Source organism: Perna viridis, chromosome 10, assembly GCF_037379345.1.
Source record: "Perna viridis isolate PV_CMFRI_1.1 ecotype Kerala chromosome 10, ASM3737934v1, whole genome shotgun sequence".
Lineage (NCBI taxonomy): Eukaryota > Metazoa > Mollusca > Bivalvia > Mytilida > Mytilidae > Perna > Perna viridis.
In genome coordinates this window covers 12,641,715-12,669,526 of record NC_142454.1, presented here as the reverse complement: position 1 = coordinate 12,669,526, position 27,812 = coordinate 12,641,715, and the positions used below count along the sequence as shown (strand labels likewise).

The window sequence follows — 27,812 nt, the reverse complement described above, 5'->3', positions numbered from 1 at the left end:
TGCACTATGAGACCCAATTTGTTCATCGTGTCATAGTTTTCGTTTCTTATTTCGTCTACCCCGGACTTGACATTTCATTAGCAACTCGGTGGGTGTTCTAAAAGAGCAGAGGATGCATACTATACTGGTGCACCAGGTCCATGACCCTAGTTTTTGTTTGGTGGAGTCCGAGTTGTGTGATCTTTACCCTTGAATTATATTTCTTTCGATTATTGCTGGAATCTTGGTTCCTTTTACTACTCTTTCTACCTAAAAATGTACACAATACTACAACTACTATTTTGATTCTTATTCTTTTAATACTCATTGCATACATGATAGGTCTCTTTGGTGCGATGCTGAAAAAAAAAATTAAATTTAAAAAAAAAAAAACGTAACCACTATTTTTCATATAGTCGACACAAAGCGTTTTTAAAGTTTTTTATTCTGCTAAATAATTTGCATTTCTCTTTTTTCTTAAAGTTTGATTGGCAAATTGAGCTTGATTAATACTATCACTTTCACAATTTTGCTCGACTCTAAGTCAACCTTAATGAAAAGGGCGAAGCTATACTTCGGATGGAAAGTCTTGACAATTCTTTACTATCCGTTTTTATACCTTTGTTGTAATATATAATTGACGTTGTAATATATAATTGACGTTCTTTCTGAAGTAATATTTCAAAAGTTAACACTTCATATGTGTTTTGACTGTATTTGCTTGGTCTGTAATTCATGAGGTGTCGATAGACTAATGTTAAATTTGCAAATATAAACCCTGACGTCGAATTTGGACTAATTTATATGGTTAACCAATTGTTAAAAAAATGAACGGATATCGAATAGTTAAGAAAGTTTCCGGCCGGAAATATCAGTATGGCAGGCATAGACCAAGATACTCATAAAAAAAATAACTGAAAAGAACAAATAGGAATGAAGAAATGAGCACAAACCAACCCAAGAACAACCACTGAAAAGTAAGATGAAAGAATAAGAATATATATGTGACTAATGAGGTTATTTAACAATTTTTTAAACATGATACTCATTCAATTATGTCCAAAATAGTTACCAATATCACTGTTTTGTATGGAAGCACCATTTTACCCCAGAAATATTGTCGTTAAAACAACATCCTTTGGCTTCGCATGTTTGTCGTGATATTCCAGGCCACCCGCACTCTTTTCGATAAGTAGGAAGCACCCAACATTCAGCTGAAAAAATAAGAGTTATGTTGGTCTCTTGAGGAATAATATGTCAACTGGCGCAATAACAAAAACAAACAAACAAAAAACTATAAAGAAAACGAAACAAAAACAAACAAACAAAAACTAACAAACAAAAACGAAAACAAACAAACAAACAAAAACAAACAAAAACAAAACGTATATGTTGATTTCGATTACAATTTGTATTTGTATTTAGATTCGATTACAAATCATTATAGATGGTTTAAGAAGTGCTTGTTTTATTTATGAACAAGTACAACATTATCTGGTAAACATTAGTCTGGCATTTGCACTCTTTGTTATGGTTGTACTGAATACTGATCTAACAAGCTAAAAAATCTAAATTTATGGCTAGTTTATCATCTCTACCAGTTTACCTGACTCTTAATCTAACCTTTATATAAATGTCGAAACTAGAGCTCGAAAGAAAAGTCTGAACCAAATGCTTTTAAAAGCACGACCTGAATTTTACAAAGTGTAGTCTAAGCTAATCTCATTTCTTATACATTTTAGTATATAGGAGATGCAACAGTTTAGAAAAAATACGACTTATACACAAAATATACCCGAAATGTATTATTTGTCTTTCTTCCAACTGACGAATGGAATGTCAACTCTATTGATAAATTAAAGATTGATTTTTTTAGTGTAATAAATACCGATCACTTCACATTGTGAAATAAATTTCGGAATTTCGGAAATTTAACTATTGGACTTTCTCCAAAACATAACAACACGAATATCAATTCGCCGATCACATAATTTTGAATTAATGCCGAAAAGGCAATGAATTGCGGAGCAAATACATATAATAACAGGATTATCAATTGGTAATCGTAAATAATCAAAACATAATAACTGAAGATTTCACTCTTGCTGTTATTTTGTTTTTGTTTTATTTTTCACTAAAAACTTGTCAATTTATATCGTTACTTACGCCTTGCCTTCTTGAAACACCATTTTGTGCCTGATATACTCGAATCAAAGCAGCATCCTCTAGCTTCACAAGTTTCTGGTGAGATTCCACCCCAACCACATTCTTCACGATAAATTGGTGGGACGTTACAGACATAAGAACATACTTAAATTGTAAAAAAAATATTCATCACTGATTTATCCACTAAAAGTTAAGCATATTGAATAAAAAAATATATAAAAAGGAAAAAAGAAATTTACAGAATAATTATAATTTGTTCTATAATTTATTTTAGCTTTTGAAACTTATCCATACTTAAATTAAATAAAATGAATCCTAAAACTGCAATGCAAAAAAATGCCTGCACATCATATTTGTTACACTTATTCAATTTTACCTGTATGTCTAAATCCTATCATTTATTCAAGGCCTACGAGGCGAATTCAGTCCGTGTTGTATGAACTTATCAGAATACGAGAATATGCATTCATACGGAGATTAGTATGAACTAGTTCCTAATGGCTGAAATTCACTATGATGAAATTACCAATTCAACCAAAGAAAAGCACACACACACACATACACACACACACACACACACACACACACACACACAATTGTATTTGAATACTGCTTCAAATTTGAATTAAGTTCGTGAATGTCAGCCTTAGTGAAAGTGACAGTTAAATAAACTTGTTTCGGAGCTTTTATGTAGTTGTTCAGTTGCATTTAATTAAATGCATAATACAAAAATTACTCACCCACACCGAAACATAATATCATCAGAGTTGCGTATACTATCATTTTGTTTTCAACAGGGAAATTGGTCTTTTGAATCTACAAAAACAAAAGGTTCCTGATGTATACAATAAAGAAAACTCGAAAATATGCAAATGATTGTATAAATAACATAAATCGAAAGATGAGCACAGCTCCTGAATGGTATGTTTAAAGGATATTTTTTGGCAATGTTTGTAAAGGAGTAAGAGGCATCTTTTTCCGAATTTATTTCACTATTTCTTGAAACACGTAATTAAACCGACTAAAATAATTTCGTACCAATTATATTTTTTTGCAAAAAAATAATTTGTATCTCAAATAAACTATCAAGTATTAAAAACAAGTACAAAACGTAGTAAAGTAAAACAATTCTTATTATTTTTTGTAGTAATATAATTTCTAGTTTCTTTGCAAAATACAAACTCTTCCGTACTACAAATGTTCAAAACGTTTTGTAAATTTAGGACAAAACGGTACAAATAACACTTACGTTTTATCTTCAGTTGAGACTTCGAGAGCTGCACGAACGACAGGTATGAAGCAACAGTGGTAATGTGCGCATCTAATGCTTTTTAAATGTTAACAAACGACAATCAATTTTTAGAAAGGATTTCCTTAGGATACAGGCACACAACTGAAAGGAAAATCATTTAACACTTTAGGTCGGTAAAGTCATCAAATGTTTCCGATTGATAGCTGCTTTTTCCTATTTATTGCAGTTTAGGAAGCAAATAAGTACTATCCCCATTGTAAGAAAGTCAACGTCTGTTATTTAGATCGGTTAAAAGTTTCTCGTATTTCATTTGATTTTATATGGAAAAAATGATATTATTTAATGAAAAACGATTGAACGAAAAAAATATTTTTCATATAAAAATGGTATGATTTTCACCTGATTTGAGCAATTTAGTTTTGAGTTAGGAACGCATTAAAAATAGGAATCAAGGTGTCTCAAATCATATCTCAATATTCACCATGTTAACTACCTAAAATGAATGTAAAGATTTTGTATGAACAAAGGGTCTTTTTTTATTAAGATTTATTCACAAGAAAAAAAAAAGAAAGTTCGTCGGTCGTATTGAAATGTTTTAATCCGAACAGGTAAAAAATATCTTGCTATGTCCGTATATTTCTTACAAACATTTTTTTGTAGCAATCAATATAGACTTGATATTAGTTTTCCTGGAGATATCATGCATGTAGTCAAAATGATTCCCAGCGAAGTTTTTATGATCATAGAATATACTTTAACAATCGAAAATTGTTTACAGTTTCAGGTTGTCTGTAAAAGATTTGTTTCAAATGCCATAAAGCGTCTTCAAACTTGTTTTTCTGTGAATCTTTTACCACAGGAATAATAACATAACGAATGTTTGTTATATTGGAATTTTCTAGACATTGATTCCAAACTATCAAACCCGTCTAAATGTTTACCTCCACCTCGGCCATGTGCCTGTCAACAGTCAGGGGATGTTAGTCATTAATGTGTCTTTATGTCCTTAATTTACGTTTTATTTTTTTTTTAAAGAAGTGTCACCCTTCTGTTACCGACGATTTTATAACTTTTGATTTTGTTGGTCTTTTCAGAGCTTACTTAAGGTGGGATTACACTTGTTGAAACCATCTGATGATCTCTGAAAGTATTTACTAATTTGTGTTTAGGTTAAATTTTGGGCATCAGTTGCGTTTTACCATATCCGTTTATATGGTAAAACGTTTATATCCGTTTACCATATCACCATCAGTTTACTTTCAAACATATCGTTGTAAAACACCTTGAATTTTTTTTTTTTTTTATAAATGTAAGATTTGTATGATGCCATTTATAGAATAGTTATAAGAAAGAAAATTGGTGTATACCTAAAAATGTTTCAACAGTCTTAAATTGAAGTTAGTAGCAAAAATGTTTCCTTTCAAAGATTTAAACTAAAAAAATTATCATTGCTATTCATTCTGTTCTACATTACCAATACCATGTATATCCTTTCAGACATTTTGTATGCAGCTTTACGGTGTATGGTATTATTTTAAATTGTACAAGACACATTTTTGAAACTCAATATACTAATTGTATTTCTTCTTGAGTTGAGCTGGTGACACCTCATAATTTGCGGTATCTAACAATAAGGCTTCATTCCTTGTATTGCACATAGTAGAACATCTCAGTGATGTACTTGGGGTTGTATTTTGATGATTTGGGGTTCGAGTACTTCTTGTATACATTTATTTTTAGATTGAGATTTTTTTTTATGTACATTTGATTCTAATGCTGCTGATGAGAGGTTACCCCTGAAACGTGTATAAAATATCGAATTTGAAAAAAAAAAAAACATGAATGGTATTTTCAGTATTTATACTTTCTCGAGAATTCCTTCCTACTGCTACTGTTTTTTTTTTTCAAAATTGATTTTCCACACATTTTCTTAAGTGAACGATATTCTGTACATAGATAAATATGGTGATCTATCTGTTGAATTTTCGAGTATAGCTTATATAAACTATTCATCCTTCAACCATGTTCATGAGGTTACAAAGTAGTAATTGCAATGTTTCTTATACACGTAGACACTTATATTTGCTAACTGGAAAAGAAGCTTCAGTTAAAAACCCTTTTCAATTATTTTATGATATGTTTGTTCTCAATAAAACTCGGATTGTAATGGAAATATGAAACTCCCTTATTTCAGTCTGTCTTTTAGGATATATTAAAATAAAGATTTTCCTGAATTATGTATTGAGGCACCGTAAATCACTGAAGTTGAGGCTTGTATTCAAAAAGAATAAAAGGAACCATTGTTAGATTTCAAGGGTTATAAAAAGTAATAAAGGGATAACAACTAGAAAAAATATGAACACACAACCAAGAAAATAAAATAATCAAAATAATACGCACATGGAAAAAACCTAAATGAGCAAACCAGACTCCATTTAAAACTGGGAGCATTGACCTGGTGTACCTATATAATAAGCGATAAGAAGCAACACGAACAATGTGCTCATAAAATTTCAAAGTCCTCGGTAGACACACACGTAAAACTATATCGAGATGAACATATTGGTACTCCTGGTGTAGATGACAGTCCACAATGACGATCATTTAACTGTTACTGTATCTTAATTTTAAAATTTGGTTTAATCCAAGATTATAACAAAAATGACCGAACTCGACGGGACACATCAATTAAAAAGCAAAGTCAATAATAAACCCTCCAAAAATGAACATAGCCATTTAAGAGAGGTTATTAAACTATTTTGAGTAGGTGCTTCCTTGTCCTAAACATTTAACACCAAGCAATTAATCATTACTTCTACTACATTAAGCTGGAAGGAATGTTTACTATAAGTAGACGATATGATTCTAATTACCTTGAAGATTATAAGTCTAGAGTAATTTGCACCTTAACACGACAAAATCCATCGGAATCCCTCATTGCTAGATTATTATCATAATACAATAGCACCAAGACCTCTGATTTTTCAACCCTTAACTTTATACTTCTATATGCCATACTCAGTTAAAATCCCGACTCTAAAACAGAACATATCGTTGTTACTCAAGAAAAAGACGGTACAATTACATGACCAACTCGGCCGGTGTTCTAGAAGTGTAGAGGATGCTTACCCAACTGGTGCACCTGGTCCATGCCCCCAGTGTTTGGTGGAATCGTCCGTGTTGCTGTCCCCAGATTATATTCTTTCGAGTTCCGATAGAATCTTGGTTCCCTTGATTACTCTTTGTGTGTGTCTTTCTTCCTTGTCTGATCTTTACCCTTGGAATATATTTCTTTCGATTATTGCTCGAATCTCAATATTACAACTACTTTTTTTTATTTATTTAATACACATTGCATAAACGGTAGATCTTTTTGTTCCGATGCTGAAAAAAATTCTATGAAAAGAATAAATCCTTATTTTGTATTTAATCGACACAAAGCGTTTTAAAAGTTTTTATTTTGTCAAATACCTTGCTTTTCTCATTTATTAGGTGCCATTCAAGAAAGTTTGATTGTTGAATTGAGCTTGGTTAATTAAATACTTTTATCATTATAAGCTTCACAGTTTTGCTTCACTCTAAGTCAAACTTAATGTTAAGGGAGAAACAAGTGGAAAGTCTTGACAATTCTTTACTATCCGAGTATGTTTTATACCTATGTTGTAATGTATAATTGGCGTTCTTTCTGAAATAATATTTCAAAAGTCATCATTTGATATGTATTTTGAATGTTTTGTATAGTCTGTAATTAATGAAATGTAGGACGAGTGTCGAAGACAGTTAAATTTGCAAATATAAACCCTGACGTCGAATTTGGACTAATTTATATGGTTATCCAATATTAAGAAAATGAAAGGATATTGAAAAGTTAAGAAAGAGGAATCCGGCCGGAAATATCAGTAAGATGGCAGTCATAGACCAAGACACTCATAACACAAAAGAATTGAAAAGAATAGAAATATACACAAACCTACCTAAGAAAAAACACTGAGAACTAAGATGAATAAATTAGAATATATATGACTAACAGGGTCATTCTACATACATTTTTACATGATACTCATTCAAATAGGTCCAAAATAGTTACCAATATTACTGTTTCTTATGGAAGCACCATTTTACCCAAGATACATTGTCGTTAAAACAACATCCTCTGGCTTCACACGTTTGTCAGGATATTCCAGGCCATCCACACTCTCTTTGATAATTAAGAAGCACCCCGTAATCAGCTGAAAAATTAAGCGATTCACGTTCGTCTCTTGAGGAATAAAGAAAAAAAAAACACACCGAGCCCACAAAAAAAAAAAACCAAACCAAAAACAAACCAAACCAACTCCTCCCCCTACATCATGGACACATTGTTAAAAGGCAAATTCAGTGCATGAGCTATGAACTAGTTTGAATACGAGAACACAAATTCAAACAGAGATGAGTATGAACTAGTACCTAATGACTGAAATTCACTATGATGAAATTAACAACTCAACCAAAGAAAAGCACACACATACACTCAATTGTATTTGAATACTGCTTCAAATTTAAGTTAAGTTCGTGAATGTCAGTCTCAGTGAAAGTGCCAGTTAAATATACTTGTTCCGGAGCTTTTATGTAGCTGCTCATTTGCTTTTAATTAAATGCATAATACTAAAACTACTCACCCACACCGAAACACAATATCATCAAAGTTGCGTATACTTTCATTTTTTTTTCAACATGGAAATATTTTTTTATCTACAAAAATGTATACATTAAAGAAAATTCAAAAATATGCAAATGTCTGTATAAATGACATAAATCGAAAGATAAGCACATCTCCCGAATTGTGTTTAAAGGATTTTTTTGGTAATGTTTGTAAAGGAGTAAGTGGCATCTTTTTTCCGAATTCATTTCACTATTTCTAAAATTACGTTATTAAATCGACTAAAAATAATTTCGCACCAATTATATTTTTGTAAAAGCTATAAACAAAATTAATTTGTACCTCAAATAAACTATCTAGTATTAAAGACAAGTACAAAACATAATAAAGTAAAATAATTCTTGTTATTTTTTTTAGTAATAGAATTTCTTGCAAAGAGTAAAATGGTTGGGAGAAAATATAGATATAATTGATTTTAACATTAAACTAAGATGTACATTGAACATATTCACACAAAAAATACAGTGATTACTTTTATATCATGCTATCTTATATCGCATGTACAGCAGACACCAGCGGTTGTTTTTAAAAGTATATATTATCTGAAGCATGACTTGTGTTCAATTTTGACACTAACGACTTTTTGCGATATTGACGGCAGATGCGCAACTACATTTTAAATAAGATGTTAAATTGGTAAAATTGCAAGTCATTTCCTCTTCAATTTTTAAGATTTTGTTAGGACGTGATTCTTTATTTTGAGAGATGGAGAGATAGAAACAAGTCCAAATACACTACGCAGATCTGCAAATATATGAAGACCAAGGCCATTTTACGGCAAGATATTTTTAATTAACAATTAAGAAACTTTTCACTTTTTTTAAATCATGCTGTAAACTTGCCACAGAATGATCAATAAAAGTTTTCGTCAGATATCATAACCAAAATCCTATATTGAAAAATGTACGCTTTTTTCAAGATCAGATTTGTTAAATCACTTCTCAAACATCCTATCCTTTTTTGCTTAGAAAGTTTTTCGGGATTCCAAATCATGAAAATTTGAATTTGGAAGTTTAGGAAATGGGAATCAAACATAAATGTTTCAAATTATTTAAAAAAGCGCTTTCTGTCTAAGTTCGAAAGAGTTCACAATTTCTTTTTTCCATTATTATATATTTGTGGTCTTGAAATTTGAATAATTATACACATCATTAATGTTTTTGCAACCTTTCAATACGGTCTATATAAATTACTTTAGAATCGTCTTGATTTTCATACTGTTTGTGTTTTCTAAAATTTGGCCGGACGGTTATACAAATTTTGTTTAAAAATTAAAAATTTTGTTGTGATCTTTATGTCCATTTCTTTAATTTATTGACACTTTGAATGTCATCATTTACTAATAATGATACTTATGTAATTGTTTCCCTAGTTGAATATAAAAAGAGGAATGACAGTGACGCATGCATTGTTATGAATGATTTTGATGATGAGCATCAATAATGAGCTAAAGATCTTTTATGGACTTTCCATGATCTATATTTTTTCTCATTTTTGTCATGATGAACATATCTACCATATATATAAATACGTTTTCTCACGACTTGTCTGGCCAGGAACTATATAAGATATATTATTCTATATATTTGCCAAAGCAAAAAAAAATCCTTAAACACCGAGTCTCTTCCTTGAATTAAACATGGGACTACCATAATGTTGCTCATTTGACAATCTCTGATAAACCTTTTATGTACTGGATCTGGCTCCATTAAGGTATGATTGGTTTTGTGTACATCTTGTAAACAATTCACTTTTGAATCTTGAACTTCCTTCGTATTTTGTTCTAATGCCGCTGATGAGAAGTTACTTCTTGAAATATGCGTGCAGCATACCAAAGTTTACAATATTGATATGTTTTGAAATTACAATAAGTTGTTACAAGAGACATGTTCGTTATATGTCTCGAATGTGTCAACGAAATGGAAACTAACTTTATCACAGTTTTTGAATTATTGTTTTACTGAAAAATATGTTCATAACGAGGTCAAACAGAAAACGTGTTTAAAGGTAACAAAAATGTGAAAAAGCTTTGAACTTTTCACAATTTTTCTATACAATCCTTTCTTTATTGGGACATACATTCATCATCAGAATTAAATACGCACATCATTATAGTATATAGTATAATCAAGGGAACCAAGAAGTCAGAAGAAAGGCAATATATAAACTACATGTTTATTTTTTATTGATTATTGCTTAAAATATAACTTTGCGTCGTCCTCAGCACGGCGTCTGGTGTATGCTGAACTGAAAAATAAAATGATGTAAGTTCAAAGATCTAATTAGCATATCTATCTTGTGAAACATTTTGATAGGGAGCTTTAAAAAAGAGATTGATATCAGACGCTATCGTATTCAAAACTTCATTTTTTTGTTTTGTTTTGCCTCTTTACGATATAAACATCTATATTATTGCAGAAGTGTAACAGGATTACATATAAGTTATATATACACATTTTCTCATTAATTGCACTAAAAAGAACCCGTTTCTTCCTTTATTAACAACACCTACACACCTTAATCTTTTAGTCTCTTTCACAATGAAGTTGTCTACACAGCAAAGAGTATTTACTTTTGCACCCTATGTCCAGCATGTATCTACTTCAGCAATTTGAAAAAAAGATATGTTGATAGTGGTAACGGCTTCATTTACAAAGGAAACGGTCATGTTAGATTGATACTAGAATGACATTGCTGAGTTGTCCTTTTTAAAAAGTGAATGTACAAATATATGTTAAACAATCAAATTTTGATACGAAAAAATACCTATATCATTGTTTTTTTATGGAAGCACCATTTCGTGTTTTCTGTGTTGGAATTAAAACAACATCCTCTAGCTTCACAAATTCTTTTGGAAATTCCAGGCCATCCACATTCACGCCGTTCGTTTGGAAGCGACCAACATTCAGCTGAACAAAACAAAAGTTTAGATGTTCAGTTATCCTTAATTAGTATATACTAATTGATATAACGGTTTCATACATATAAGAGAACTGGGACTAGAAGAGTTTGAATTTGTTCATTACTAATACATTTTACAAGGTGTGTCCGAAAACCATGTTTTAATACAAACAGATATAATGTGTCTCATGTGTATTTCGAAATTCTAAGGAATTTATAACATCTTGAACACTGATTACTTTGTCAAAGTTTATGATATAGAGTAAAAGAAAACTAAACAAAACAAACGTCTCCTGTGATAAACAATGTTCATTTCAAACAGAAAAGATTTCGTTGAGTAAAAATTCGGTTAGATGGATTTTTTTAACACACAAGCTATAGTTTTTTTTTCACATTTGACTTATTCTTACAATGATTTATACTTGATCGTTACTTACGCTTAGCCGTCTGGAAGCACCATTTCGCACTCGATATGCTAGAATCAAAGCAGCATCCACTGGCTTCACACGTTTGTAATGAAATTCCTACCCAGCCACATTCTTCACGAAAAATGGGTGCTACATCGCAGTTAGTATCATTAGAGAATTCTATAATTCAAAACAGATTTATCAACATATATAATTGTATAATTTATAATATATGATTACCATCATAAAGACCAAATATGTATAAATCAAATTAAATGTGACGAAAGATATGTTTGAAGAAACTACATCATTACATAATGACAATCTCTTGATCATTTGATTTATTAGATATTTAGATATTTTTGATAATTTACATTTTCAACATTTGGTTTGCACATCTAAATTATAAACGTCTTATAAAGGCATTTATAATATACGTCAATAAAACAAAATAAAACAACGTTATCAATACTTTTACAGTGAGTTCACCGTAACCTCTAACTTGTTGAACTGGAATAACAAATGGCAAGTTCCACTTGGCTAAATGTATTAACCTATTGAATTAGTAACAGTGGAGCCTAAATATGTGGTCATTTGAATATACATATTCATGCAAAAGCAACTGAAAGGTATGAGATTTTTAATTACAGGAAAGGGATTTGAAAAAGCTTAGGGTTAAAAGTTGAATAACATTGACGTTATATTGAATGATTTAGCTGCCTCATTTTTGATAAAATAAAAAAAAATAGTTGGTTCTCTTGATTACTCTTTGGAAATGTGAATCATTTAATGCGAAAGAGTAATCAAAGCAATCAAGATTATAGCAAAAATCAAAGGACAAGATATGGAAAACATGCAAACACAACAAAAAACATAAATTTACCAAAATAAAATACGAAACAAATCTTTTATTTCATAAAAATAAAAATTTCACAGTTTGCAACGCATTGGTCGCATTATCTAGAGTATTTTTTCATATGTAATATATGATTACGTGTATTTTTGTCTCTATGAGACTGTAGTGGTCACCATCTGATAATTGTTTAATGTGAAGGAAAAATTCTCCTACTGTATGAGTGAAGGCAAATTTTTAAAAGACCTCAGAGTTTGAGCTCCATTGTTACAAATTCAACAGACGAATTCATTTAGCAAAACTGGTATTTACCTTTTGCGTTTACAGTTCAAGCAGGTCACGGTAAGTATCAAAACCATAGTGTATGCTCAACTTCAAATATCGAAGGATATACCTTCATAATTATGAACTAAAATGGAAACACGCTTACTTCCTGTTTGTTTAGTACAATAAAAAGAAATAGCAACACCAGTATTTAGTGTGTCGCCATGGCTTTAAAATGACACTGTCATGATTTTACTTTTAAGCTGCATTTATTGCTCTTTGTTTCAGATTCTGAAAGTTTCATATTACAAAAGTAAATTACCTTTCTCTTTCTGAAAGCACCATTTTGTACCCGACAAGCTCGAATCAAAGCAACACCCCCTAGCTTCACATGTGAGCTGTGATATTCCAGACCAGCCACATTCCTCACGATTAGAGGGTTGTACTGCACATTCGGGGTTGTCAGAGAATACTGTGATTGTAAGGATAATTCATATTTATTAATTTATCCAATCTATTTTTTACCATGCGTTTCTAGTTATATGAAAATACACTCTTTATTGAACGTACAACACGAGGTATTTGCATGTGCAAAAATCAGTCATCATTAACTATTTGTTTAATAGTTTAGATATATTGCTTTTACTTGAAAGTTATTTATTCGAATTTTTTGTTGTCCTACAAAAAGCAATACAACTACATTAAGCAGAATCATAATCTCAAGGAGCATTTGTAAGGTAAACGAACGTGAGACCATCAACTGTACTGTGTACTGTATCACATCTGTTTATGTAAACCTTAAAGTACCATCTCGACTTACGTTTTGCCTTTTGAAAGCACCATTTTACACCCGATGTACTAGAATTAAAGCAACATCCTCTAGCCTCACACGTTTCTTGTGAAATTCCAACCCATCCGCATTCTTTGCGGTAAGGAGGCTGTACTTCACAAGTTTCGTCATTTCCTAATGCTAAATATAAAATAACAACAAATTCATAGCGTTTATTTCCACTTGAAACATAACATTAACGTATTATTTTTTTTCTTTATGTAAGTCAAGTAATATGATCAAGAAGAGTCTTTTTCTTTAGAAAAAAGAACGTTAACACAAAGTAGTCTAGAAACTTAGAGCGTGCTTATATGTGGTATCTTGCTGTTTATCAATTCGCACAAAAAAATTCGAATAAGTTTTGATTCTTGGGCCAAACATTAACCTTAAATGTACATTAAATGGTAAGAGTAATCAAGGAAACCAAGGTTATAGCGGTAATCAAAAGAATGCAATCCAGAGACAAAGACCAGACATGGAAAACAGACATACACAACAAAGAACAGAAAGTAACTAAAATCATACATACAAGGTAACAAAAGCAAATGAGCAACTCGGACTCCACTAAAAACTGGGACCATGGACCAGGTGCACCGGTAGGGTAATCTGCTTTTCTAGAAATACCCGCCGATTTGCTCATAAAAGTCAAGTCCGTGGTAGACAAACGAGGAAAGGAAAACTATGAACCGATCCACTAGTTCATTATGACGACCATAAAACTTCTGTAGTGATGACTTCAATCTTGTAGCAACATAACCCTGTTCCAGAAGCCTATTTGTTAGTTCTAGTGCGATACAAAAAGTCTGCGTAGTTTCGGCAAGCTCTGGCATAACGTATGAGTTGTGATATGACCACTCCATACGCAGGTGCTGAAGGGATGTTGCCACAGATGAAAGGAAAGTTAACAATTCTGAATGAAAAGTCATCACGTTTGTCGTAAAGTTTGGTCAAAGTTTTCCTTCACCATCGATTTCTAAGTGTAGGTTAAGATATGAGGCTGACTTAACAGTGTCTGTAGTATCCTTTATCTCAAGTTCTTTGGGGTGGATGCGATATATCAAATCGCCGAAATTAGGGCAAATAATCATGGTTATTAATAAACAAAGTGTAGTAAATATGTGGCCTTATTACATCCATTCATAGACAGACAAAATGGCAATCCTTTGGAAGTTCGATGAACCATTTACTTTTTCGTGTGCTCGCTGTGCGTATCATTTATTGTTAATTTTACATATTGTCTATCTGGACAATGTAAGGGAAAATAGAAAGATAAGAACATTAAAAACTGTTAAAATTATAGATTGAATTTAAAAGGCAAATATTTTTTTGTAGAAAAGTATAAAAGTATTTTCACTCCATCAAAACCAAATAAAACCGAAAAAGTAGTTATACTATTAGGTTGTCATAAAAAAAGACATCACTGTCCGTTAAATTAATCAAACAAAAACAATCAGCCTCGTGGTTACTAATAAAACATTACATGAAAATATTGAACTCTTATATAACTCACTCATCCCGTAACTAACAGACGCTACCAATAGAACTGCGAACAATTTCATTTTATCTTCAAAAATATTTCTTGGACCAACTGCTACAAAGACATCCATGAAAAAATTAGCTAATCGTGGTAAAACACACATAATTCAAAATCAATGTGTAAAGTTGGTAGCTTCTTTAAGTCTTTCAATCATTATTTTGATCTGATTGAGCATTATGGGATGTCAGTGTCCAACTTGTTTGTTTTACAAACGGTCACAAACTCTAATCAATAATATAAGCACGGCTTGTATAACGAAAGAAACAGAATCAGAAATTTCTTATCGAATCGGAGACGATTGATGTACACTTGATTTTTGATGAGGTGTGTGTTGTTTTTATGTATTTTTTTATCATTAGATGCTGTATGTAATATGCCAGTCGTTGTTAGTCTGACGTTTTTTTATGTAACCTGCAGTCGTATTGCAATGGATTACACCGACTATTCGATATACCTTTTAAGTTTATTCATTTTGTGTGAGGGAAGCTTAGCTGGTAAGTTACACATATGAGAGAACGTTTAACTTTGATTAATTATATGTAAAGAGAAACGTCATAAACCAAACATTCATGATACTACGAAAATATTGTTGTCCGTTGGGTGTAAGTTTTCGTGGATATTCAAGGGGGCGGTTGGGATCATGCTAAATTACTTTAATCCAGCCGCATTTTTTCACCTGTCCCAGGTAAAGAATTTCTGGCCTCTGCATGTCTTGTTTCTTAGTTTATTTTTAATGTTACTTGAGTAAATAAAGCAACTCTTTCGCTGTACCTGTGTATTATTATGTTTTGGGCCCAGCTGCAGCCTGCCCGGTGGTATAAGTATTTCTTTGTCATTCATCGAAGACCAATGGGTGGCCTTGGGTTGACATTCTCATCCCAGCGAGGTGTAGTTTCTTTGATATATACACCATACCTATTCTCGTTACATTGAGTAAGAAATTTCATTTGTGTGGTTGGGTGTGTTAGTCTATTGTGAAATATCATTTGACGAGGATAACAAACTTCCAGTGTGAGAAACGATGTTCATTTCATGCCAATTGAATTAAATAGTACTAAAATGTCTTTTTTAGTTGGGATATGAATTCTATTTTAAAGGCTTTTGGTTACAAATGATTAACACAATTTTGCTTTGATTATTGTTTTAGAAGTTCTTTTGATGCTAGTCGTTTTTCTTTGTTGGCGATGGAAATAAAACCAGTAATCGTAAATAGTAATTAAATTAAGATTGATAATCACAATTATTTAAAATAATTGAAAAATATGAGGAAAATATTTTTTTATTATTCAAGTTTGTTATAAATAGTCTTTTCGATTATTTGGATTCCACGAATGTAAGAATTCACGAAAAACTTTCTTTCTTTCTTGGAACCTAGAAGATTGATAACTACCAATAAAAGTACTTTCACAGTACATCACTGTATTTTGTCGGAAATTGATACTCCATAACGGTTAAACAGTGCATATTTATTTTTATCATAGATGTAAACCTTACATGACCGTCAATTGAAAGCAAATTAGGTAGATAATTGATTTGATTTTACATAAAAAAAAACACACACACTTACATTGGTTGTTTGATACTCCTTGCCTGACAAACAAATTCTGCGGCAAACCTTTATATATATGCAAAAATAATGTAATTTTAGTTTCAGCCGACAATCATAGTTAATGAAAGGATTTCCCGAGGATACAAAAAGACATGTATAAGGGAAAAAAACACCTTTAATTCAAGGCCAATGTCTAAAGTTACAGTACAATGGCGTTTTGTTGATGGACTCACAGTGGTTTATAATAAGATACATTGAATTCTGCTATTAAGTCACTTATCTCTTTACTAATTCTACTCATTTAATACTTTCAAATCAAATTGACAATATAATATACATTTACGTTTTGTTTTGAACAATTGTAGATTCGAGGATATTATACAACACATTTACCCCAAAAGAGCCGGAGACAAAGGAAAATTCATACATATAGAAGAAAGCTTTTAATCTTGAACTACCTTTAGAGACCGATTGAAAAGGAAAACTCATGACCAAATTATACAACAATTCTGACGACCTCGTTTCATATCGCAATCCATGGCAACATCATATGGACTTTTAAATATATACATGTATTAGAAACAGCATATTGTTTTATTAGTAACAGAAATTATGGAGATACAGTCTGAAAACTGTTAAATTGTTATAAAAATAAGGTTTCGGAATTCCTGTTTAGGTCCCGTTTGGTTTTAATTCTTTTCAACAATTTATGATTTGGATTCCTAACAACTTTTTGCCTTGTGTGTACTCGATGAAGCTTATTGCAGAAATACTTGTATAGTGCGCCCTAAAATTGGTATCAGTTTAATTTGATGTTCTACAGATATTTCAATAAATGTAAATAGAAATATATGATTTTTTTTTTAATTTGTATTTTTGTGCATCGTATTTGGTTAACGACCGAAAGTGCTTTCTTTTTTTTAACAGTCTTTGGGTAGAGGTGGAGCTTATCTCGATTTTGTTTAAAATCTGAAATTATTACATAGTCAATTATCGTTTGTTAAAACATCAGTTTGGAATGCATGGAAAGGGTTCTGTTATATACATGTAGTTTACATAAATATTTATCATTCAAATGTAAAAACAATCTGAAAGTGTCCCATTTTTTTCCATGATTTATGACTATGTATAATACACGTTAATAGTTCCTAAAACCAGTCTGTATTATTTTCAACATTAACAACTGCATCAATAAGTTTCTTTTTTTCAATTAATTTGTCAGGATTTTTATGGGTAGGGTTGAGTTTTTTTTCATATTTTTTAACTTTAAAATATATTTTCAAGGCAAACGTTATGTTTTTTGGAAATCAAATATGCTCATAATTTATGACAAACCAAATATGTGCACATAAAAGCAGGTTTATTTAACGTAGGTCAATCATTAAATAAGTGCACAATTAAACTGAAATCTAAAAACTAAAGATTCCAAAAATGTCATAGTGTATCACACTATTAGGATAGCTGGATAATGAAGAAGAATGGGGGTCTACAGTGGAACCCAATAACGTCCAATCTAAAAATCTTCAAAAAAAACCCTTCAAATGTAGGCAAACCTTGAAGATCTCTACTATATTTACTGATCATTTGCAAAGCTTGACCTTTTAATCTCCTTTATATTATCAAAGTACAACATAAAATCAATAACTTTTACATGATTTAGGGGCTCACTTTGAAGGGTAGGCCGTCAAACACAGTAAGGCAGATGCATTCATATTTTGCTTCGTATTTTGAAATCCTGGGCAAAGTGCTACTTTTTATAATATTATTCTTGGGTACTTTTTCACAAAACAATGATCTAATGATTACTCTCTAACAATACCATCGCAATACTTGATCAATTTTTTGTCATTATGACCTGATTAAATGTGGTGGTTTTTAGCTTCAAATGGGGCATTATGGCTTGTTGACTTAGTCTTAAAATTGAAACAGTTGTTTATAAAAGGAGAAACGCCAAGAAATATTTTTGGGTGCCAAATTTATTTCTTTGCACATGCCTTTTTAGTCTAGATAATCATTTGGCATTTTTCATAAGTGACATCTGAAGTACTTTGTATGGTTTTCTTATAGACAGGATCATAGATGTATAAGGAATGTCGTCAGTTTAAAATATATATTTTTATCGCTACCTTAAGGAAGTGTTGTCGTCCTATTTAATTTTGATATTGTTGATTTTTTTTTATTTTTAAACTTCTTCGTAGGTATGATTAGTAGTGTACCATATGTCCCTAGGGGTATTCACCAATCTAGTGGTCAGTCTTGTTTGACAAGAATTATATATCATAAAGTACTAACCGAAATGTTCAGTAGCATACAAAGACATTAAAAAACGAGGCTTCATTCCTTGTATTAAACACGGTAGTTATAATAATGTAGCACCTTTGATATTTTTAGAAGAAAACATCGGTTCCGGATGAGCTTCCAATTTCTATATTTTTTGTTTTGAGTGCTTCTTGTATTTACTTTTTTGTGGATCTTGAAGTTCCTAAATATGTCGTCCTAATGCTGCTGATAAAAGGTTATATCATGAAACACGCGTACAGCATACTGAAAGTCGATATTTATATGATTAATATTTTTGTATTTAACCAAAATATAGATAATATATGAACGTGTAAAACCACTTCATAAAGAGCAATATAACACCGAACAAAACACACGCAATTTAAAGACACTAAGACACCAAATAGAACACAGAAAAATATACTTTCTCAAAAATGATAACGTTTAGGGTGATCTGTAAGCGTGATTAATGAAACAAAAATAATTGTAATTACTACTCGAGTTATCTTACAAAAATAATATTTTAAATATCATTATAGACAACTTGTTTTAAAAAGGAAACAATACACATGGAAATACCATATAGTCTGTAACACAGAGAAGCATGCATCTTAAATAACCCTCATCGAAAAACTTTACATCAAAATTCATCAATTATATCATAATTCAGTGATTGCTATTCTTCAGTTTTTTGTTGTTAAATTAATGGTATTTTCTCTCAATCTCAATTAAAATTCAAGATTAACAGCTTATCGTAATTGCATTTTTCTACAGATTGAGGACACTATGGACACATTGAAGTCTATCTCTTAACATGAACTTCATCACAAATTGGACATCATTCAACTTAGATTCTAGAAGTGTAATTTCTGTATTGTCAACTCTATATCCTTTCATTTTTAGTAACAGTCAAGTGAAATTAGTCTCTAAACTGATACGATTTTCTAGAAATTGTGATCGCTATTATTGCCAATTTCGTAGAGAGTTCAGCGATTAAAACATAACAAAACATAAAGTATAAGGACCGTAAAATGTTACCCATTGAATACACTCGTCATTTCAAAGTTTTCGGCCTTCATAGAGAATCCGATATGTTCAGAAACTTCCAGCAATCTTAGACGTGTCAAATTATTTCCCTTAAATTGCACCTTTGGTATGTCTACTTTTTATTTCATTAATATAACTATTAAGTAAGAGTTCTCTTTCGAGGTGTGAATAAACTATTTGCCACAGAATTGGGCTACTAATAGCACAATTCCCTCACCCGAAGCTGCATAAACATTGGACCAAAATATATCTGTCATGAATATTTATATTGTCTACATCATGAAAGTGATCAACAAAACCCAAAATTGAGGTTTTACACAAACTGTTTCTAGTATGAACATAAAAATTATACATGTATAGTAAGCTACTTTTAAAGGCTGAAGTTTTGCTAGTAAACATATAATGTAACATCTCAACATGTTATACAAACAAATACCTCACACTCAATACCAAAATGTACATGCAATGGACAAAGTGTTAGATTGCATCTATCCTACATCCCATGTGACTGCTCCAGCTCGTCACTGGAAAATTTTTTTCCTAACTCTAGGAAAATGTCAGTATACATGTACTTAAAAAATTGAGAAAGTAAGTGAGCACAATAGAAATTCTTACTTCTATAAATGGTTTGCAAACGTAGTGAACAGCAAAATCTGGCCTCAAATATTTCAAAAAGCATAGGAAGCGGCTTTTCGGGCCTTCATTTAAATTTGTGACTGGGCACATAAATCCTTTTTGCTAGGTAATCAATAACTTATGCTGTTAACCAAGGACTGAATTAATTTCCAAATCAGAAAAGCAGATAATGGGGTCCACACAATTTTTTCAACACGTGAAAGTAAGAATTGTATATTGAAATCGTGGAAGCTGCAAAGCCTTTGTCAAATAAATATGTATAGTAAAGAGTCAGTGTATTAATAACTACCTGTACGACAGCATCTTTCCCAGACAAGAATATCTTACAAAATTGCAAAAAGTCTGACGATACGTGAGTATAGGTTCGTCTTGTTGACGCACCTAAAGATGATGTTAACAAATTATTTACTGTCTGTTGGAACTTGGACACACAGGGAGTTGTGGTATTGTTGTTGGTTCTACATCTGCCTCTGGCATATAATATAGAAAGTTAACTTTAAAACCGAACAAATTATATTCATCTGGTCTTAATGGCAAATTTCTATATGCATTTGAAATGTCACTTTTGGCTAAAAAAACATGGTGCTTTAATTTTTTTTTATGTGTGAGAGCTGACCTGTGAATTAAATGGTATTCCTGGCCTTGATAATTGCCCTGGGTTCCGAAAAGTGTGAAAAGTAAAGTTTCCTGACAAAGGAAAGGCTAAACTGGCATGTAAACACCGACAAGATGGATGCAGTCTATTACACTAAATAACATTTATGTGTATACCTACAAGGTAATGGACAAAAACTTCTTTGGGGTATCTTATACAATAACCTAATGGAACATTCTGGATACTTTTAGCACCTGTCTTCCCAATGTCAGGAGATTTATGCATTGCTTTCATCCATAACTCTTGATGCAGGTTTGCCCAACTCACACTAAGCTGGCATTTACTTTTGCGGACATTTCAATGATAAACAAACTATTTCCCATTCCGTCCTGCAATGTTCCGTTCTGTATCTTTATACGTAATTAGATAAACAATTGTATTTTTACTCTTTTGACAATCAATGTCCATGAAAATGCAAAAAAAAAAACCAAAAAAAAAAACACTAACCCCTTGGTCAATAGTTTTGATCTTCTTTAAACTAGTTTGTGGCTTAAATTCGAGCATGGGGCGTTTGATTGCATCTCTTTAAACCATTAATGACGATGGACCTTCATAACGGTCATCGTTTGACAATAAAAGATATAAATTTACATATCCATCAGCCCAAATTTTGTTTTTAGTTCATCACTGACTGATGCACCTAATGACAATGCCGGTTGAAATCCAACTACAGCCTGGTCAGATGATCCAATATGAATTGGTGGCCTCCTCAAAATTGTTATTAATATTATAAATGACCTCACGCACATGCTTCATTATTCATTCCTATAATCTTATGAATAATCAATAGTTAAATTAAACAGGGGTCAGTCATCGCATAAAAGAGTTATTAAACATGACTTCATTGCAAGGGAAAGTAAGTAATTGACTTTCGTCCAAAAAGGAACTTTGCTTGTTATAGATCTTGAAAGATGTTTATCAGCGAAACTAAATATTATAAATAAAAAAGAATGACACCATTTCATGTTTTAATAAACTGAATAAGGCAGTTATTATACAACTTGTTTCAAATACAACAAAATATCTAAAGATTGAATATCAACTTTATCATGTTCTGAACAACTTGAAGAAGCTGAAATGAGAGAATAAATCCAGTATGTAACGTACACGTTCTAATTACATTGTTGAATATCATTATCTTGCATATCTAATTAAACATTAAACTTATATTTAAGGATGGGTTGGATTATACATTAATATTAAAGCGAGTTGACCAGATGATCTGTCCAGGGTGAATTTGAATAGTCAAAGGTAAATTCTGGTTTTTCTAAGTGAACTCCTGTAAGAGTAATCAAGTGAACCAAGGTTATAGCGGTAATCAAAAGAATGCAATCAAGGGACAAAGACAAGACATGGAAAACAGACATACACAACAAAGGACAAAGTAACAAAAGCAAATGAGCAACTCAGACTCTACTAAAAACTGGGAGCATGGACCAGGTGCACCGGTAGGGTAAGCGTCCTCTGCTTTTCAAGAAACACCCGCCGAGTTGCTCATAAAAAGTCAACTCCGGGGTAGACAAACGGGGAAAGAAAAACTTTGACCCGTTGAATAAATCAGTTTTCATGGTGCTGATGGATACATCATAACAATCCACGAGTTCATGATGACGACCATAAAACTTCTGTAGTGATGAATTCAATCATGTAACAACATAACCCTTTTCCAGAAGCCTATTTGTTAGAGTTCTAGCGCGATACAGAAAGTCTGCGTAGTTTCGGCAAGTTCTAGCATAACGTATCAGTTGTGATATGAACACTCCATACGCAGGTGCTGAAGGGATATTGCCACAGATGAAAGGAAAGCTGACAATTTGGAATGAAAAGTCATCACGTTTTTTGTTTAAAGTTTGGTTTATAGTTTTCTTTTACCATCTATTGACAATGAAGCTTTATTTCTACAGCCTTTTAAACAGACACCTTCGCTTTTGCAGTAAAACTGATTTTTTTCTTTCAAAAGAAAGAGTGTGATAGAATAAGAGAAAATTCATGGAATCGGGGTTTAAATAACAACTTGCTGTTTTCCAATTTATCCTCAAGAAGTTTATATTATATGTATTTTACAATAATTTGTTTAATTTCGTTTAATGTCATGAGAAGTTGGCAGGTAAGTCTTATTTTAATTTGAGTATGTACATGTTCACTGGTAATAAAAATAGTACAAAATTAATCCAGCTTTAAACATTCATCATTAATCAATGATATTCAACTTTCATTCCTAAAATTATTAGGAGCTCAAGCTTCTTTAATTCATGGCGACAACCACCAGCTACTTAACTTGTATGTACAATTCTCCTATCCCACATATAGAAATTTTTTCATTGTAGGAAATAATCTCCTACCTTCAACCGTTTAACCGATTTAAATGACCATAGACATTAAGCTCCATTGTAACTATTCACTCAGTAAACCTGATATTTACCTTGAGCTAATCCAGTTCAAAAACGTCAGAGGTAAGGGTCAAATCGCTTTAATATTGTTGGCAATACTGGCAATGTTTCAATGTTAAAAAATCAATTACATGTATATGAGAGAGAAATCAAGGGAACCAAGATTGTAGCGGAGATCAAAAGAATGTAGTCTAGGAACAAAGACCAGACAGGGAGAACAAACACACAAAGAAGATAAAATAACTAGAATAACATGTACAAAGCAACAAAATACCTGTAATTTATATTATTATTATTTACATTGAAATGCATGAAATTCCTACTATTGATGTTACGTTCGGTTACAAAATAGATTTATCTAAATGTCAACTGCTTAAGTACTTTTTGTTTGTTTGTTTGTTTTTTTTTTTTTTCATTTTATTCATAATAGAATTCGCATTATGGCGTCTCTGTGTTTAACTTAAATATTGTGATGAATATTGATAATGCAGTTAAAATGTCTGCCTTAATGATATTCATTTTATTAAACAATATTAAAACTTTATTTCCATAATTGGTTGTAAAAAATGACATGAATACTCTTCGGAATCATATACAGGTACTATTATTTTTTTTAATTTCATGTACACGTATTTTTGTGGTTGCTAATTTTCGCATATTTTGTCAAATGAACCTACTCGCGGGTATCAATTTAAAAAAAATGATTAGCGTTATAAAGTGTTAAAATCGATTACGCGGGTATTATTTTTGGCGCTGTTCTGTCCATCGCCTAAATGGGGGAAATTAATACGTATAAAGTATTCCTTATACTTTAATAATGAATTTACATAAAACAATAACTACCTTACAATTAATTCATACTTACATTTAGCCTCTTTTATGAAAACACCATTTTGCTCCCCATGTAGGCTGGAAACAACATCCTCTGGCTACACACGTTGCTCGAGAGATAAAAGGCCATCCACATTCTCGTCGATCATTTGGAAGTACTTCACATTCGCCTATATATAAGCCATGAAACTTCATTTCGCATATGTAACCAATTTTTCTTGTTTAAATGTTTGTTCATTGTTTTAATGACCTTTTAGTTAGACGAAAAAAGTAGAGTGGACTCTTTGACACATATTTTTGCCAGCAAATATGATGTACTTTATTAAAAGTAATCAAGGGAACCAAGATTCTGGCGGACATCAAAAGAATGTAATCCAGGGACAAACACAACAAAGAACACAAAGTAACTAAAATAACACATACAAAGTAACAAAAGTAAATGAGTAACTCGGACTCATTTCCTTTGTTTCTATTTCCAACTCATATGTCCGTCTGAAATTACGCTCTTTCCATTTTTTAGGTCTTTTAAACACAATCAGTAATATTCTCCCTTTGAACAATATACTTTTTCAATTTTCATGTCAATTCATAACACTGGCTGTACTACCCTAGTGTGCTTTTTCAAACCGATTTAAATATTAAAGAAATCTTAAAATATCAAAATTCTTAAAGATAAGGGTCTAAAAATTATCTCTGATATGAAAAACAAAATATGCTAAATTTTGTTATTATTTTGAAGAATTTCAAAGAATTACGTCAGATAAATAAAACGAAAAAAACACAAATGACTTACCCACTTTCTTATGAAAGCACCATTTTGTAAATAAAACACTCGAGTCATAGCAACAACCTCTGGCTTCACACACTTCAGGGGCAATTAAAGGCCAACCACAATCTCTCCGATGAATTGGTGAAACATCACATTCATTACAAAGCACTAAAATGTTTAAAAAATAGTGAAAGAGTAACCAAGGGAATCAAGGTTATAGCGTAATCAAAAGAATGTCATCCAGGGACAAAGACCAAACATGGAAAACAGACATACACAACAAAGAACATAAAGTTACTAAAATCATACATACAAAGTAACAAAAGCAAATGAGCAACTCGGACTTTACTAAAAACTGGGAGCATGGACCAGGTGCACCCTGAAAGCTGTTGATTGAAGAATTATTTTGGTAGTAAGTCTAATACTGTTTTTCGAATAAAACGCACTTATTTGTTGTTGCACAGAAAAAAAATAACCGACATGCTATGATCTAAATTTTACATTAATATATAATGCGTGCATCTCATGTATGTATATACTATCATGTTTCTTCTTTTATGTTTTGAAGACTGACATTGACATCCGAGCTATTTGTTAAATACATTATACATCATGGGGCCTACACATTTGAATGAATAAAATTGTGAATTTGTCAGCATTCTGCAAAAAGTACTTTATTTTCTTTATCAGATTTTAAAACATCAAAATAAATATGTGTTAAAAGAACAATCAAAAGTATTGCCTCAGTAAAAATAGATAAATGAGGTCTTCATAGAATTTATAATCATTTCGTGGTTTACTTAAGGGATTATCGAAACAATTGAGGCATAAGGAAGTTACCGAACTAAAACAATAAAAGTAATATATATTGTGAAGTGGCTCAAATTAAACGTAAATAAAAATAATGAATAAGTGAACAATAGACACTTTTAAAAGTTTAAAAAGAACTACATACAAATAAAATATAAATAAAACTATAAATAATTAAAGAAAATGAGCCCAAATTTTCGGCCTTACGACCATCATAAGGGGCAAGAAATGTTGAGGAGAAAAGTATCAACTAAAAACTGAAGAAATGCCGCTTTTGTTGAACTGATATTATAAAGCTGCCCATTTCTGTACTCACATTATTATAATTTAAGCTTATTGTTTATCACTGTTCTTCTTAAGTTGTAAATAAGGTAATTTCAATAAACTATTAACGTCACGTCGATCAGTCCGCAGTACGAAATTTAAATAATTCCAAACTATATTAGGCTCTGATAAAGGGTACAAATCTTAACTTTGACTTTTTGATAAAAAATGAAACTGTAAGGATTGTTTTTGATTCTTGACAAAATTACGCTCGTATGGCCAACTTTTGGACGGTTACGCTTGTTCATAAACTGCACATGAAGCGTAGTATTTTATTTCTAATAACCCAAACAGAATTAAAAAATGATCCTTAAATGTATGCAACAATAAATGGCACTACTCACCTATCCCCAGAATGACAGAGAATATCACAAGGGTTGCAATAGTTTTCATTTTTAATAGTGAGATTGTTTCTAAGATACAAGTCTGCAATGACATAAGTGAAAATGGTTCATATAACTATATCAAATAAAACATTAATTATCGACAGTACTACTGAACAGTTAACTTACTAAAGTAAATCAATCCCATGCTGAATAAAAAAAAAAAAAAGCAAATTATCTTTCTGATCGATCAATAATAAGTTGGTGATTTTGATTTATGCTATTGTGGAATTAGGAATCGATACATATATAACGAGAATGGACATGGTGAATATATCAAGGGAAAACAACAACCCAACCGGGATCAAAATTGTCATCTCAAGGTCACGCATGGGTCTCAAATGAACAACAAGGAAACCCTCAGGGCAGTCTGCAGCTGGCTCCAAAACAACATTATACAAAGGTACAAACAAAGGAGTACTAGAAGTAAATTGACATACCAGCTCCAGACCATTTTAAACCTTCAAAAAGTTATATCATCATCGTATGTAAAATCAATCCAAATTCTTCCCATGCGGGGATGAGAACCACGGTGCATCAAACGTCATACAATAAGAACACAATACGTAGTATGCCGAAAACTGCTTTTATATTGTGTGTTAGTTTGGTGATAGGAGGTCAGTTAGAAAATGATCCAACAATCAATTTTTAAGAAAAACACAAACATAAAAAACAAATAAAGCAACAAAATTAAAAACAAGTAAAAACAAAATTAAAAACTTTGTACAATGAAATTAGAGGCCTAGTTCAAGACATATTTTGTTAATCATGTATACTATTGTGACTGTGAATAGCAATTTACATTGAAGAAAGATGATTTTAATGCATTTTTAATAGTCCGTGGTGATCGTAGATATAAAACGACTTTCTATGAGCGAAATCACATTCAGCATAGCGTTATACAAATAAATGATGACGAGGAAATAGAAAAAAAAACAACAATAATATACACATTGAAAATATTCAAAGAAGACACCACTTACTTTTATAGTTGAAGCACAGACTTTTGTCGAGTGAACAACAGATAATATTTGGTTGCATTTGAAAGTATTTATATGTGCTGCTTACAATTTGTTTGTTTACTACTTAGCATTGTTAAATATCGGACTCTCGGCAATATTTTTTAATGCGCAGTAAAATTTGGCAACATTGCAGGTCGTTTCCTCTACAACTTTGGGTCAAAAAAAGGAAACAGTTTGTCGATTTATAAAACACCATACGATTCTGATTTAAAATTTATTGTTTCTTTGA

The 27,812-nt window shown here is 31.5% G+C and overlaps 1 protein-coding gene and 1 pseudogene across 2 annotated transcripts; both read right to left on the bottom strand.

Moving 5' to 3' along the window:
• Positions 1 to 279: 279 nt before the first annotated feature.
• On the bottom strand, positions 280 to 27,698 carry LOC148604570 (uncharacterized). Its single transcript, XM_088550203.1, has 11 exons — positions 27,545 to 27,698; positions 26,523 to 26,604; positions 25,069 to 25,212; positions 13,342 to 13,485; positions 12,844 to 12,993; positions 11,435 to 11,584; positions 10,866 to 11,005; positions 2,886 to 2,961; positions 2,146 to 2,289; positions 1,052 to 1,193; positions 280 to 338 (listed from the first exon to the last, which is right to left on the bottom strand). Exons 2-10 carry the CDS (start codon positions 26,569 to 26,571, stop codon positions 1,057 to 1,059), a joined length of 1,134 nt encoding a protein of 377 aa, XP_088406329.1. The 5' UTR covers positions 26,572 to 26,604; positions 27,545 to 27,698; the 3' UTR covers positions 280 to 338; positions 1,052 to 1,056.
• Positions 13,431 to 22,125, bottom strand: LOC148604571 (uncharacterized; annotated as a pseudogene). Its single transcript, XR_015916087.1, has 4 exons — positions 21,603 to 22,125; positions 16,455 to 21,347; positions 14,861 to 14,941; positions 13,431 to 13,491 (listed from the first exon to the last, which is right to left on the bottom strand). The product of XR_015916087.1 is annotated as an uncharacterized LOC148604571 (transcript).
• Positions 27,699 to 27,812: the final 114 nt, after the last annotated feature.